This window comes from Dama dama, chromosome 8 (genome assembly GCF_033118175.1).
Source record: "Dama dama isolate Ldn47 chromosome 8, ASM3311817v1, whole genome shotgun sequence".
Lineage (NCBI taxonomy): Eukaryota > Metazoa > Chordata > Mammalia > Artiodactyla > Cervidae > Dama > Dama dama.
The window spans coordinates 44,979,167-44,994,569 of NC_083688.1; the positions used below are offsets into that span (position 1 = coordinate 44,979,167).

At 41.4% G+C, this 15,403-nt stretch overlaps 1 protein-coding gene across 1 annotated transcript in view; it reads right to left on the bottom strand.

Moving 5' to 3' along the window:
• LOC133060987 (aldehyde oxidase 4) overlaps positions 1–15,403 on the bottom strand; it is a 78,999-nt gene that overhangs the window by 58,032 nt on the left and 5,564 nt on the right. Inside the window, exons 3-8 of the mRNA XM_061149039.1 lie at positions 14,173–14,269; positions 11,586–11,694; positions 7,888–8,014; positions 4,913–4,974; positions 1,653–1,736; positions 762–842 (exon numbers count right to left, since the gene is read on the bottom strand). Of these exons, the coding sequence (XP_061005022.1) occupies positions 762–842; positions 1,653–1,736; positions 4,913–4,974; positions 7,888–8,014; positions 11,586–11,694; positions 14,173–14,269 (560 nt within the window). The remainder of the gene's footprint in view (positions 1–761; positions 843–1,652; positions 1,737–4,912; positions 4,975–7,887; positions 8,015–11,585; positions 11,695–14,172; positions 14,270–15,403) is intronic.

Sequence of the window (15,403 nt, forward strand, 5' to 3'; positions counted from 1 at the left end):
AGGGATGGGCAAACCATTTAAGCCATCCCTCCGGATTGACCCCTGGACACACCCCTACCCTCACCGCATATAAGGAACAAGCTCGCCCCCCACCTCAGGGAGCAAGCAAGCCGAAAGGGAACCTGTTGTGTGTTTTGACTCCCCCATGCTGCAGCAGGGGCCCTAGTGAAGGTTTACCTGAATTTCTTGTCTGGCCTCTGATGGATTTCTCTGATTAAGGAGGCTAAGAACCCTGGTTGGTAACATAGGGACTGAAGCCTTCTGAGAAGCCAGTAGAATCATAGCCCTCACCTCATGCTCTCTCCAGGACAGAGCCATGGAATAGAATGATGGGCATACCACAATATTTGTGTTTTTCTCTCTTTCTCCCCACTGAGTTGAGAACACAGAGGTTAAGAGTAGGAATAATGAAATTCCATTATAATAAGTATCATCTGAGTTTTACTTTACTAGTTTTAGAAAATGCCTTTGACGCATCTCACTGTGTAGCTGTGTGATCTTGGTTAAGTCACCTACACTCTCTGAGCTCAGGATCTTCAGTGGAGGGGTAGACCCAAGCACCCCTGTGGTCCTGGCAGCACCGCTTTCCTCAGCTGTCTGTTTTATACTATTCACAGTGGAGTTGAACATGTTTCTAAAAATGGGTTATTGTGTTAGTCACTCTCCCAACTTTTAGGATCTAAAACTCAGTAGTCTCATAGTGTAAGGCAAAATGCTTAAACCACATCATGTTATAAGACAACAAAAGTAAAGTATCTTACTATCAGTTCAGGAGGGAATATAGGTTCCTGGCTTGGATCGTAGGGCTGGAATTCATCTTCGTTGTACAGTTTGGTACACATCTCAACAAAACAAAACACAAATGGAACTTCAGAGATGCTGAGAGATGTATAGGAGTCTCTCAGTGTGAAACTTCAGAGTCAGAGCCCACATCTGACATTATGGATATAAAATAGAAGCACCAGAGCCACAGGGCGGCCCTGGCAGAATTCTTCCCACCCTCAGAGGACACTGATGGTTTCCCTGGCAGATCTGCTGGGCCCTGGGCTTCCTCTTTTGGTGTCAGGAGTTGGATTTTAAGCTTCTGTCTGGGTCTCAGGTATCACTGGTAGGTGTTTATTTGCCATAGGCATGAAGACTTGTCCCTGCTTTCATCCCTTGTAGTGCTTGTTGGGGGGTATGACAGGGGGTAAGCCCAGATTAAGGCACAGAAATTTGTAGTGCTCTGAAGGAAAACAGTCTTCTGTGGTGACTAGCCTCATGAAAGTCTGTGCACGGGTGCTTAGTCATGTCCGACTCTGTGCGACCCCGTAGACTGTAGCCCACCAGTTTCCTCTGTCCATGGAATTTTCTAGGCAATAATACTGGAGTGGGTTGCCATTTCCTCCTCCAGGGGATCTTCCTGACCCAGGGATTGAACCCATGTCTCTTATGTGTTCTGCATTGCAGGTGGATTCTATTACCACTGTGCCACCTGGGAAGCCCCTCGTGAAAGTCGTGGGCTTGCTAACCTGGGGGGCTTTTAAAGACTGTTTATACCTTGAATTCATTAACTTTACATTTTATTCATTGGGAAGAGTAGAATAATAAATTTGGATTGATGTGGGCATTTTTCAGTCAATTCCAACTTAAGTAGAACAATAGATACTTACTTTTTCCTGTCTACTTGTGAAAGACGTCTCTTCTTGATCCATGCAACATTTTCCTGATCCTTTCATTTGACAAACAGTTGATTCCTGAGGAAGTAATACAGTTTATAACAAACCCACTGGTTGGTTTTCTAAACACCACCCTGAGCACCCAGCAGTGCCCAGGCCCCATAGGAGCTATGGAAGAAGTAACAGAGCTCATCCTGGCCCTCAGCGAAGCGAAGGTCACTCAGTCGTGTCCAACTCTTTGTGAACCTATGGACTGTCGTCCACGGAATTCTCCAGGCCAGAATATTGGAGTGGGTAGCTCTTCCCTTCTTCAGGGGATCTTCCCAACCCAGGGATTGAACCCAGGTCTTCGACACTGCAGGCAGATTCTTTACCAGCTGAGCCACAAGGGAAGTCCAAGAATACTGGAGTAGGTAGCCTATCCCTTCTCCAGGGGATCTTCCCAACCCAGGAATTGAACTACATTGTAGGCAGATTTTTTTTTTTACCAGCTTAGCAACCAGGGAATCTCAGGGACTCTGTAATGGTGTGGGACAGAGCATAAGCTATTCCATCACTGAAGGATCAGATAAAATGCAGGGAGTGTGCAAACATGTTCCTGATTGGGTCTTGTAAACGGCTCCGCTTGAGTCTCAGGGGAAGGTGAAGGTAATTAGAGGAAGGTGGGTCAATCAGCTAAGGCTTCCTACTGGAACTGAGGTTAAAGGAGTATAGTTGCTGCTGCTGCTAAGTCGCTTCAGTCGTGTCCGACTCTGTGCGGCCCCATAGACGGCAGCCCACCAGGCTCCCCCGTCCCTGGGATTCTCCAGGCAAGAACACTAGAGTGGGTTGCCATTTCCTTCTCCAATGCATAAAAGTGAAAAGTGAAAGTGAAGTCGCTCAGTCATGTCTGACTCTTCACAACCCCATGGACTACAGCTTCCCAGGCTCCTCCGTTCATGGGATTTTCCAGGCAAGAGTACTGGAGTGGGTTGCCATTGTCTTCTCCAAAAGGAGTATAGTTACAAGGGGGTAATTAGAAAGACAAACAGCTGGCTTTTCATCAGAAGGGTGATGCATGTGTAATTTTTAATGAAGTCCTGGGAGGAGATGATGCATGTGTATTTTTTAATGAAGTCCTGGGAGGACAAACTGCCTTTAAGATGTCCTGTATACAAATATAAATAGACTGAAAAACCTGAGTTTCTTTGAATGTTTTTGGAGCTATTCCAAGGTATTTGGAGAATGCAGTTCCCAAAACATTTTGCCTTAATTTTCAGGACATTTCATGTAGACCCAAAGTAGTGTTTTTGGCCTGAATTCACTGGTCAGTTCCCTCAACTCTCAGACAAATCATCATTCCTGTTTGCCCTTTTCACATGCAGAAACAGCCTAAGGATCTGTGGTGGTCTGGAGACCTATGGTTTGGCTTTATACGTGGAGTCAGAGACCTGTGTTCTAGTTCCTGCTTTAACACATACTAGCTGGATTGAGTTTGCTAAATTAGGAAAATAAAACCCGTCCCAAAAGGTTTGTCAGATTTAAATATGTGACAGGTGTGCACAGTATGTGACACACAGGAAGAACTGCAGGAATGCTGGTGGGTATTTTCACTCATAAGGTAACTGTCCAGAGTTAAGAAAGGATTTGGACTTTGTGACAACATCATGCACGATAAAGGGACCAACTAGTGGCTGAATGTGGGGACTCTGAGTGAGTGTGACAAAATGTCTACCTTTGTATGTATTTTGCCCTCAGGAAAATAGTAATAGATTGAGTCATATGAAATTGCTGTTCTCGTGAGTCAAAATGGCCACACATATAGCACAACATAAAAAATACCTTGCTCAGGATTTAAAATAAACTAGCCTGTAGTTTGGAAATCTTTTTGAAATTCTTCATTTCTGGTATAAACAAAGATTTCTTTCAGACGTTTTAGTATTTGGAATGAACTTGCACCCTTTGAATTGGTTTTGGTCAATCAAAATTATATAAAAATAATTTTTACCATAAAAATAGGTGATGAAAAACACAGCTGAATACTTGCCATGATGATGCCTAGTCTTGATATTTAACTTTATGAAAATTAAATCTATCTCAAGACATCACCTGCCTCCAGGCCATATAGTAAATCATTCTTTAACAACTTCCTTCAACCTGTTTGATTCCTTGATCTCTCAGTTTGGAAGCTGATTTGGATTTCTTTCTCACTGCCTCCTTTATCATCTAGAGGTTATGATTCTGGCAATCCTCTTCCTGAAAGGTATCATTTTGGGCCCATATCTACCACACTGGTTTAGGTCCTCATTCCCTCATACATGGGATAGTGCACTAGTACATGCCCTCATCCCCATTCTCTCTTTCCAGGCTTTATTCTCCTTATAGACAGGTGCCAAGAATTTTGAAATATTGTTCTTGTGTGACTTCTATCTTGAGAATAAACAATGACTATATAGTAGGTATCAGCTTTAAGCCTAAATTCCTTAATGCTTCAGCCACATCAAATTCTTAGTTGAACTGTGGACATCTTTCTTTTTTCTACTTCCAAACATTTTCTTACTGGAAATTTTCTAATCACCTCTCTTTACCCATCCATCAATATCACTTCATTTAAGACCTGGCTCAAAACTCTCCTTCTCCAATAAGTCTCTGTATCTTCCCTCCCCACTCTGATTCTGTTTAATCCATATTCCTCTAAAGCTTATTTACAAGGTAGAGAGGCTACGCCGTGCTGTTCTCAGTCGTGTCCGACTCTTTGTGACTCAGTGGACTATAGCACACCAGACTCCTCTGTCCCTGGGATTCTCCTGGCCAGAACACTGCAGTTAGTAGCCATTTTTCTACTCCAGGGGGTCTTCCCAACCTAGGGATGGAGCCCAAGTCTCCTAAATCTCCTGCATTGGTAGGCAGGTTCTTTACCACTGTGCCACCTGGGAAGCCCGCTAGAGAGGATATATTGAGCTTTTAATATCTTGCTTTTCAACTATGTGTTTATTGTTTTTTAATCTATATATTTCATTTTCTTCTATAGGCTTTGCATTTCTTGAAGTAATGGACCACATACGTTACTTCGAAAGACTGCCTGCCTAATTTAGGGCTGTAAACAAGATAGATGTTAAAGATTTATTTTTAAAAACAACAATAGGGGCATTTAATCACTTTCAGTGGCTAGAAAGCACGACAGTTTAGAGATAACTGAATGCAAGAGACAGTTTTACACAAAGGTTTCTTAATATGTTAAATCAACTGAAAAAATATTTTTTATCATAACTTACCGCAGAGAAAGTTTTTCCACTTTCTACAATTGGCCGGTATCCAGTACAGCGGCACAAATTACCTGAAGAAGAAATTGATGTTTAAGGAATGATAGAGATATATTGCATAGTTGTGCTTTTTTTCAGTGTAATAGCTATACTAGTAGTTTTTCAGTTTTTACCTTTTGTTTCTCAAACCAACAAAATGGCTCTTTGAAACAGAAATGCCCTTCAAAAATAGAATATACTTGTGATTACAGTTTTATCCTGAAATATCAGAGATCTCTATAGTTTTTTCCCAGTTGACCCTTCCTACCTTATTTCTCACCCCTGCCCTAACTCATGTAACATGTGACCACCGTCCCCCATAACATCTCACATGGGCCTCTTTGTTAAGCTTCTCTCACGTAGTTTCTTCTGCCTCAAAGGTCCTCTTGGGGAGAGGGTGTCCATTTATTAGGGCCACAGCCCCCTCCTCCATGGAGTCTGCTCTAACACCCCAGCCAGAGCCGTACACTCATTGTCTGGATCCTTTCCCAGGTCTATCGCTGACGATGTTGGAGTAGGGTCGTTTATGTGCATGCTTCATTTCCTTCATTGGCTCTTAAGCTCATGGAGAAAACAAAGACAGTCTTAGATGTTCTCGAATCCTCCCAGTACAGCAAAGTAGGTGTTCAGTAATTACCTGGTATTGTTTTAATTAGTTACTTCAAAAAGAAACGGTGATGAAACCACTGTCCTTTGAAAAAGTATATTCAAATTTTGAAGCCAGTATAAATGACATTTATGAAGAGGTTTTAGTAATATGGGAAAATTCTAATGTTGTATAGTTAAAAATTGTATATGTAATATGCAATTGCATACATAATAGTCACAAGAATTTAAAATAAGCCTACAAAAACTATGCACAAAAGAGACGGAAAGAGAAGCATTTTGACTGTGCTTGTCTTCTAGCACACGAATGAGTTTTCCCCTTATCTTTTCATTTTTTTTCATTTTTCATAATAGAAATACATCATTTTTATGTTAAAAATAAATTTAAGATTATTATGTTCAAATACAGTTTAAAAATCTCAGAAGCAATGTATAAATGTCAACTGGGCAGGTTTAGTTAGCTAGAAGCAAAGTGTTGTTTGGAAACTTGTTGCCAGTGAGTCATGTGGAGAAACTGGATAATAGGTTTACTTCTCTTTTTTCATTTGAGCAAGAATTGTTTAGAAAGAAACTACATGCACAAGGATGGATTTAGATTCCATATTTTAATCTTTCCTTTTGCTAAGAAGAAAGAATACAAGAGTTTGTGAATTACAAACCTCTCTCTGGCATAGAAAAAAGGAGTTGAAATACCTAGAACATAGCTATAGGGCATGAAATTGAACTATTTAAGAGGCAAAGGACAATTTCTCATTGATAAACAGTGAGAAAGCATTAAAAGCTAGAGAGAGCTATATCAAAGCTTTTAGTTTTGTTTGCCACATAATCAGAAGCGCTAGTAAAAGCCCACCAAGGGAAACAAATAGCACCCATTACAGAAAATTTTCTGATTCTGAGGGAGAAAAATATGGAAATTCAAATTTTTTCTTTTCTTAGTCTTGAAGAAAAAAACAAGATTAAATGAAGTGGTCATTTGTATCAGCTGATCATTATAGAAGGTATATGTCATGTCTAATTGCATTCCTTTTGAGTTTTTATTTGATCAGTTTTCTCAAAATATGAACATAAAGGTGATCAGTGTGCCTAGCTTTTATAATTCTAGAAAAGAGATCAAGCAAATGAAGTGTGAAACAAAATATACTCTCGAAGTTATCCACACCTAGAATGAAGTTATCTTTATAATTTAGCCAAACTTTACAATGCCATCTCCTGGTGGTTAAGTGAGTTATAGGCATAGAATCTGGGAGGAAATAATTCATGTTTATAAGACTGTCTGTGCATATTCAAAGAAACATACAAAAAGTAAGGCAAATCTCAAGACTTTTACTTTTCAAAGCTCTAAATATCTCATTTGTGAGGGTTATTTTATAAAACAAAGATTATCTGTTATTCAAATTTATTCAGGTTTAGTTAAAATTATAATTGAAACCATTGGCCAAAATTCTTACAATACTTAATGAGAAACTGAAAAATGTTGAATGTAGAAGTTGATGAGAGATAAGGGAAAATATTAGTGAATATTTATATTCTACTCACCATACAACTTAAGTTGAAATTTTACTTTGTTTTAGTCTGTATCCTTTCATCATAAAACTGAATTTTTGTGTAGGCTTGTTTACTGAAAGGGACAAAGAGTTTTCTTATAATGTTTAGAGGTTTGCTTCCACAGCTTTCTTCAAAGAACTAGTAACTGGTTACATTGAACCTAGTATGTTTATTGAAGGAAACTACATTTGATAAAATGCTTTTTTTCTGGTAGTAAATAGTGTTTGTTCACTTAAATTCAATAGCTAGTCATAGGAGATTGAGTTGCTCACCAAGCTTATCTGTGATAACTAATTCCTGTTTATGGGCTTCTCGATCTTGTAATGAACCCAACCAGGACAGAAAAAGGTAAAGTTTCTGAAATCTATTCTCTTTGTAAAATTAATTTTAGTAAGTAGGGTTAATGAATAATTCTGACAGGTTGATTTAAAAATAAACCAATAAATCTCATTCTTGTACACTACCCAGATTTCCACATTTGGAAACTATTGTATTAAAAATGTTAGAAACAGTCTATTTGAATGCTTTTGCAGAGTGACTACAGGCTCCATTAAAGGAGAAAGGTTTGTAATGAAACAATATTGCCCCAATTCTTGGCACCAATGCTGACCAATGAGGGCGGCCCTTCCTAGAGAGGCCTGTGGTCAAGGTGAGGGCTAATGAGCCTACTTGTTGACCAGGTGCCTGGAGCCCCAGAGCTGCACCACAGCTTCCCTCCACCAGCTGGGGCCTTCTTCCCTCCTTCCTTCGGCACCTCCCACTGGAAGTCCTGCCTGCTGAGGGCTGAGAAGCCTCACCTCCAAGAGCTTCGGTTATCTGCTCAGGGGTGGGCTCCGGGTGGTTCCTCAGCAGTGTGTAGATGGACATCACCATTCCTGGGCTGCAGAAGCCACACTGTGTCCCATGACACTTGGCAAGTCTTTCCTGGGGGAAAAATGGTACATTACTTCTACTGTAAACCTCACATTTCCCTCCCTTGTATACCAGATAGGAGCAAAGCTTATATATTTAACTTTCTAGAGATAACTGCAGGGTGAAAAATGTCAATCTGGAAGGATATTTCTATTTCCTGAAATCATATGTTTCACTCTACCGACTCAAGAAAAGCCTATTGGCATGTATTAAGTTACTTTACTCTCTAGACTCTCTGGATTCTTTACCTGCGAAATAAGAATATAGTTTAAGTAATGAGTAAAATGCTTTGAAGTCATGTTCATGTGGATTTTGGTCCTTCCTGTATTCATTAATTGTGGGTCCCTGGATGATTTACTTGACTTTCTTCCTTTCTTCATCTTTTTCACTTCCTTTTAAAAAGACGTTTTTTTAAAAAATTGGAGTATAATTGCTTTTGGGGCTTCCTTGGTGGCTCAGTGGTAAAGAATCTGACTGTCAATGCAGGAGATGCATTTTGAACCTTGTTTCAGGAAGATTCCCTGGAGAAGGAAATGGCAACCCACTTCAGTAGCCTTGGCTGGGAAATCCCATGGAAAGAGGAGCCTGGGGCTCTGTAGTCCATGGGGTAGCAAAAGAGTTGGACACAGCTTAGTGACTAAACAACAACAATATACTGCTTTACAATGTTGTGTTATTAATAGTTTGTGCTGTGCAACAACATGAATCAGTACACATATGTCCGCTCCCTCTTGAGCCCTTCTCCCAGCCCACCCGCATCCCGTCCCTCTAGGTCACCACAGAGACCCCGCTGAGCTCCCTGTGGTATACAGCGGCTTCCCACTAGCTATCTACTCTCCACATTGTTGTCATTTCAGTTGCTAAGTCATGTCCAACTCTTTTGTAATCCCATGGACAGAGGATCCTGCCAGGCTCCTCTGTCCATGGGATTTCCCAGGCAAGTATTGAAGTGGGTTGCCATTTCTTTTTCCAGGGAATTTTCCTGACCCAAGGATTGAACCTGTGTCTCCAGCATTGCAGGCAGATTCTTTACTGCTGAGTCACCCAGGAAGCTCCATTTTACACACGGTAGTGTATATATGTCAATAATATTCTCTCAATTCATCCTACCCTCTCCTTCCCACCTTGTGTCCACAAGTTATTCCCATCTTTAAACTTAGGATAATAATGGTATCTATGGCACAAGATAACTGAGAATAAATGAATGAGTATATACAAATCATTTAACAGTCTCTGGCAAGTAAATTTTATCTTCTTCTTCATTTATATTCTATAATGTTTTATGGATTAAATGACAATATATATAAATGCTTTGAAAATTTTGAAGTATAATTTAGTAGTGTTGTGCCATTTATATACTTAATTTATGCACTTTCAACTTTATGCATTTATATATAACAAAACAATAAAAAAAAGAGAGTGAGAAATAGAATGAGAAATGACAATTTACTTTGTTCATTCTGTACAAAGACCCAATCCATGAGCGGATGGGAAACATGACTCTGTGGGTCCCACTGTGTGTCTTTGTCCCATGTCTTTCTCAATGAGTTGAGGATACTCAGTTCGCTGGCCTGAATGTGATTCAAATGTTTTTAAATAAACATTTTTCAAACAGCATGAGCCTTAAGATGGAAACCAAAAACTTCATCCATGGTTCAACTGAAAGGAAAGACATTGTTATAGTCCTAGAGGAAAATATGGCTGTGTTGGGTTTACTGCTAGAAGGCAAGTTGTTTCAGATGTGTCATATAGACGGACACAGCAGATGTGCTGGTAAATATTTAACAACTGGATCTCTGGGAAGACAGTCCTTATTTGTAGCTTCTACTATTTTTGGTAATATAAATATTTCCATAGAGGCTGAGGTTAAACTTCTGATGTGGTGTCATTGAATGTGGATACATTTACAAGGTACTTCCACTGTGTAGCTACAATAGACATAAATGGCCTCAAAAGCATAGGTGATAGAAAAATGTAGTAAAATAATTAGGATACAATAAAAGTTGCTATTTATTAACTTTGTTTTTTAATATCATTTACCTACTTTTAAGTTTGTATAGTTTAGTTTTTAGTAACAGCTGTGCTTAAAGCCTGCCTCACAAAATCCCTAACATTTAACAAGCGGCTCTCAGATCAGTTCAGTTCAGTCACTCAGTCGTGTCTGACTCTTTGCAACCCCATGAACCGCAGCACGCCAGGGCTCCCTGTCCATCACCAATTCCCAGAGTCCACCCAAACTCATGTCATGTCGGTGATGCCATCCAACCATCTCATCCTCTGTCGTCCCCTTCTCCTCCTGCCCTCAATCTTTCCCAGCAGTAATCAAATTCTATGCCCCGACCAGTAACGCTGAAGAAGCTTAAGTTGAATGGTTCTATGAAGACCTACAAGACCTTTTAGAACACCCCAAAAAGACGCCCTTTTCATTATAGGGGACTGGAATGCAAAAGTAGGAAGTCAAGAAACACCTGGAGTAACAGGCAAATTTGGCCTTGGAGTATGGAATGAAGCAGGGAAAGGCTAATAGAGTTTTGCCAAAAGAACGCACTGGTCATAGCAAGCACCCTCTTCCAACAACACAAGAGAAGCGGCTCTCACATGTCAGTAAAAGCCTGTTCGGGACACTACTGAACTATCAAGTGTTGTCAGAATTTGGGAGGAAGAACTCTGATAAGCTGCAGCATTAGGTTGCTTCCATAACTGTTAGGATGGTGAGCCAAGTGTGGAGTAAGAGCTTAATAAGATCAAAAAGTCATTAAGTTTACAGCTGAAAGATAAACACTACCAAAAGTGCTCATAAATGCACCACATCAACAGAGGAAGCTCTGAGCCTCCGCGTTCTAACACAATTTTCTAGGGGAAGAAATTTCCAAGGAGATTATGGCAATCCATAATTTTCTTTCTACACCCTGCTTTTAAAATTTAATCTCCGAAGAAACTCTTGTTCAATAGTTCATAAAAGTAACACTGCAATTTCTTTAAAAAGTCCTCTGAACATTAGTATCAATAAATACTTCGTCATTTTAGTTGTGCTTTATTGTAGCATGGTGTTCAGCTTCTCATGAGACATTTGGGGAGTATTTGTATACAAGATTAGCTTCTTATTCACAGTTCAGTAATTTCGAAATGTGGTAGGCCAGTGGTATCTTCTATAAACTTGTAGTTTCCTATCTCATTTTCTTCTCTTATCAGACTGGGTTGTCCTTGTTTTAGTTTAGGGCAAGGATGAGACTGAGAAGCTAAGATATATTAAAATTATAAAGATGAAGAAATCTTATACACAAATCTCTCTCTTTTTAAAAAAATTTATTTTATTTTTGGCATATGGGATCTTAGTTCCCCCACCAGGGATGGAACCTGTGCTCCCCTGCAGAGGAGGAGTGCAGAATCTTAACCAATGGCCCACTAGGGAAGTCCCTATATACCAAGCTCTGAAAAGATCCCTAGCTATGAAGCACTAAATCCCACAAAATGAGAATTTAAAAGCACAAAAAATACCTCAAAATTGATGACCTAACTGGAGTCCATTGGATTATGGAGGGTGCCGATACCAGCACTGGGTCCCCCCACATTGTCCGCTTACCTGCACGGGGTGAATCCTGGTTTTGATGCTTCCTACACCTTCCACGGTGGTGACGGCAGCCCCATACAGAGAGCAGATGGGCACCAGGCAGGCTGTAACCGGATAATGGCTGTGATGGGATTTTGTAAAGAGAGCACACTGGAATCACACGGAGGAGGTAACATAATTCAGGGAGTTATTTCTAGAAAGGGTCTTGAGACTGTATTTCCCTGAGAACACAGAGAACGTTAGATAAAAACCGTAATTTTTGGAAGTGTTCAAGAAAGGACTTAATATAGGGCTGGAGTAGAATGGTAGAGAGAAATGGAAAAAAAGAAAACTGAGCTCTGTGTAGAACCTCCAAGAGACCCTCATTCTCTGTTTATTTTTCTCATTCAGAGGAAAAAAAGGCTTTTTCTCATCACAAAATGATATATTGACTCATGTAAACCATCATGGGATAATTTACCCCAGTGATTCTCAACTGTGGGAAGTTTCTAAAAATACAAAAATTCTGGTTGCATGCTAGCCTAATTATTATTATTAATTTTTGGTCATGCCACACAGTATGTGGGATCTTAGTTCCCTGGTTAGGGATTGAACCCGAGCCCCCTATATCGGAAGTACAGAGTCTTAACCACTGGACTGTCAGGGAAGTCCAAGGCTAGCCTAATTAAACCAGAATCTTTGGGATGCAATCACTCCATCACTTTTCAAAGCTCCTCAGCTGATTCCAGTGTATGGGCAAGTATGTAAACCATGGGTTCATGCCCCTGTCTTGACAGTCTCTCTCACACTAGAGTCTGTATTATTGACACAGCAGATGTGGTTACATCAGATTCTCATCTCACTGGTTGGGAATGGGGTCCAGTCTTCATTAGTCCAGTTTAGTCTCTTGGAAGAGTGCTTGGTGTACAGAGCTAGCGTGAACCCTGGGTTATTGCGCTTTTTTTTTCGTCCTCCAGCTGCCCTCCTCCATTAAGTTTACTTTCTCTTAATATTATCTCCCTCCTCCTTTTCTCTCAACTTTTCCAGGGCTCATTGGTTTCCTGTCTTAGCCTTATGCCTCATCCAGGAAATAGAGGCATATTCTCCTATCACTGCCCAACCCACCCCTACTCATCTCTAGCTGCAGTCAGCCTCATTTCCCAGTCCAGGCCTGGAGGGTGAGGACACCCCACCCCACCTCTTCCCCAGGGCTCTGAATCCCTTCTATTCTTGTCTTCCCATGGACTTGCTTCGTTATCAATTGCCCTTCTAAGCTCTTCCTTTCTAGGGTCTCATTTCTCTAAATTCCCTTGAATTTAGAAGTTCAAATGTTTTTTTTTTGTGTGCTAAAAATAAATCCCCAGGCCAATGTATCTCTCCAGCCCATCTTTCGCTCCTTCTTAGTCGAGTTTTTTCAAAAGCTATCCATGCCTTCCTGGCCCTCCAGTCACTCTTGCGTATTTGTACCTCATCTTCCAGCCCCACAAGTCTGCTGACAGTGCTCTGGGAGCAATCTAATGGCTCTGAGCCATGTCCTGGTCTTTCATACTATTGCACTTCTACCACCTGGGAACTTTCTCTTCTGGATGCTCCTCCTTCATACCTGGCTACTCCCTCTTGGTCTCCTTTTGGGGGTGTCTTTCTTTGCCCATCTCCCTGTCTCTTGTTGTGCAGTGTCCTAAACTTGGAAGCTCTCCTGTGATTCCCGCTACGTTCTAAATGACCAGGGTTGAAAACCACTAACTGGCCCTCATAACCTTGACAAGTTAGTTAACCCTCTTTGCCTCCATTTCCTCTTTTTTCAATATGAGTGACAGTCGAGCCTATCTCAAAGTTGTTTTGGGGACTGAATATGATAACATGATGTAAACTATTTTGAACAGTGCCTAGCATTCAATAAACATTAGCTCTTTCTATTGTCATTGTTAGTATCTATGTTGATAACTTCCAACAAACTAGTTCCGGATGAGACCTCCCCTCTGAGTAACAGACCTGTCTATGTAGATACCTGTGGACAATCCCTCTTGCATGTCCCATAGTAATTGCAATGCGATTCGTCCAAAGCTAAACTCACCGCTTTCCTTTCCCCTGCGTCTCCTCCTCCTAATCTGTGAAAAGCATAACCCAGAGACTTAAGACCAAAAACTTGGGAATCCTGCTTGACAACTCTCCGACCACATGCAAGCAGTGAGCAAATTTACATTTTAGGTCAAGTTGGCGTTGGCTCAGTCACAGAACATGATGGGAGGTCTCACTCGGCCCTTCAGGGGAAGAACTCTTCTAGTGTTTGTTGATCTAAACCTTCTGCCAGGACAATGCTTCCCTTCTTTGTGTGTAAACCCATTCTTGCCTGGCCCTCGGTCTGAGATCTGCTCAAAAGCAAAGCAAATATCTGTACGGCAAGAGACAGAGTGGCCCTGAGAGGCTGGAATGCAGGACAGATACACCCTGATGGGAAGAGAGTCCAGAGGAAAGATCTGGAGCATGGGAAGTCACAGGAGAGCAGGTCCAGAGGCCATGTGAGTGCAATGGACGCCTGGAGAGAGGAGAGGGGACACAGGGACAGGACGTGGCGGTTCTGCACCCTTCCCAGAAGCGCTTGGGCCAATGCAAAGGATACTGGATCTTCTTGGTCTTGGGGTCGTATCTGGACACCATGACAGTGCAGGCACCGCAGCCTCCGCTCCCGCAGCCGTACTTGGTGCCGGTGAGGCGGACTGGAAGGAAGGAGGTCAAGGAGAAGAGGGACCCAGGCTGCTCTGCTTTCTATACTTTTCTTCCTCAGATACTGATAACAAGTGAGTCATTTTCTGGAGTCTCCTAAGATTTCCTGCTTAAGAGAGCTGCCCCACTTTTTGCACATAAGTGAGCTAATTGATGAAAGGTGAGAAGATATCCCTACACACCCACATCTCACGGCTTTATCTGAAATCCCCAAGGCATTTGTGAATGAGGCATTTTCTGGATTTTAGAAAGACAGTATGGTAGCTCTCCAGTGGCACAAGGGCAGCACCTTGTAATCAAAAGCTCATGCTCTACAGTGAGTCCTCTGGATATTCACACCGAGTGGGACATGTGAAGACTACAGAGAGCCTCATGCCAGTTAGATCAGAGTCTGCATCCAGATGAATAGGGAAAAGCCTGTTGAATTCAGGGTTGGGGACAATAGATTCTGCACTCGTGTTATGTTATTGCTGTGGAGGTGCTAGGAGGTGGTGCATAAATAAAACTCAGAAACCCCTGCCAGGAAGTTTATCTTTTCCTGGTTCAGCAATGTAACGCTTTTATTTTCTTATAGGATTACAGGATTAGAAAATATAAATTGATAACTTGGTTCCTGAGCCAGTAATATCAACAAACTCTTGTGTACCTCTTCCGTGTAAGACACTGGCATGCTTCCACAAAGAAAGAACAAATAATACATGTAATCCCTTTGCTTCAGGTGCTATTAGAGTCTACTAGAATTTGCTTGGGACTTCTCTGGGGGAGGTTTAAGAAAGATTTTGTGGGTACAGGTTATAATTGGCTTGGGTGGAGGCTGAGAATGATTTCATCTAGAAATTGCTGCCCATGAAGAGATAATACCAGGTCAGGAGGCCGCAGAGTAGGAAGCTGAGATTCTCTGCAGAGGCTCAGAGGGGGTGGTACCCTGCTCCCTGTGTTCCCTTGTCTGAGCCCATGCAGGCAAGTCCAGCTTTCTGTCTTCAGGCAGAGTCACGTGGGTGAGGCCTTCATGAGAAAGCACCATTGACCTGAATGGAAAACTCAGAGAAACCCCTTCTCTTTGCCTTTGGTGACCTGACATTTTCAAGCAAAGGAATCCAGGAGCCGTCTGACTCAAAGAAGAGGCA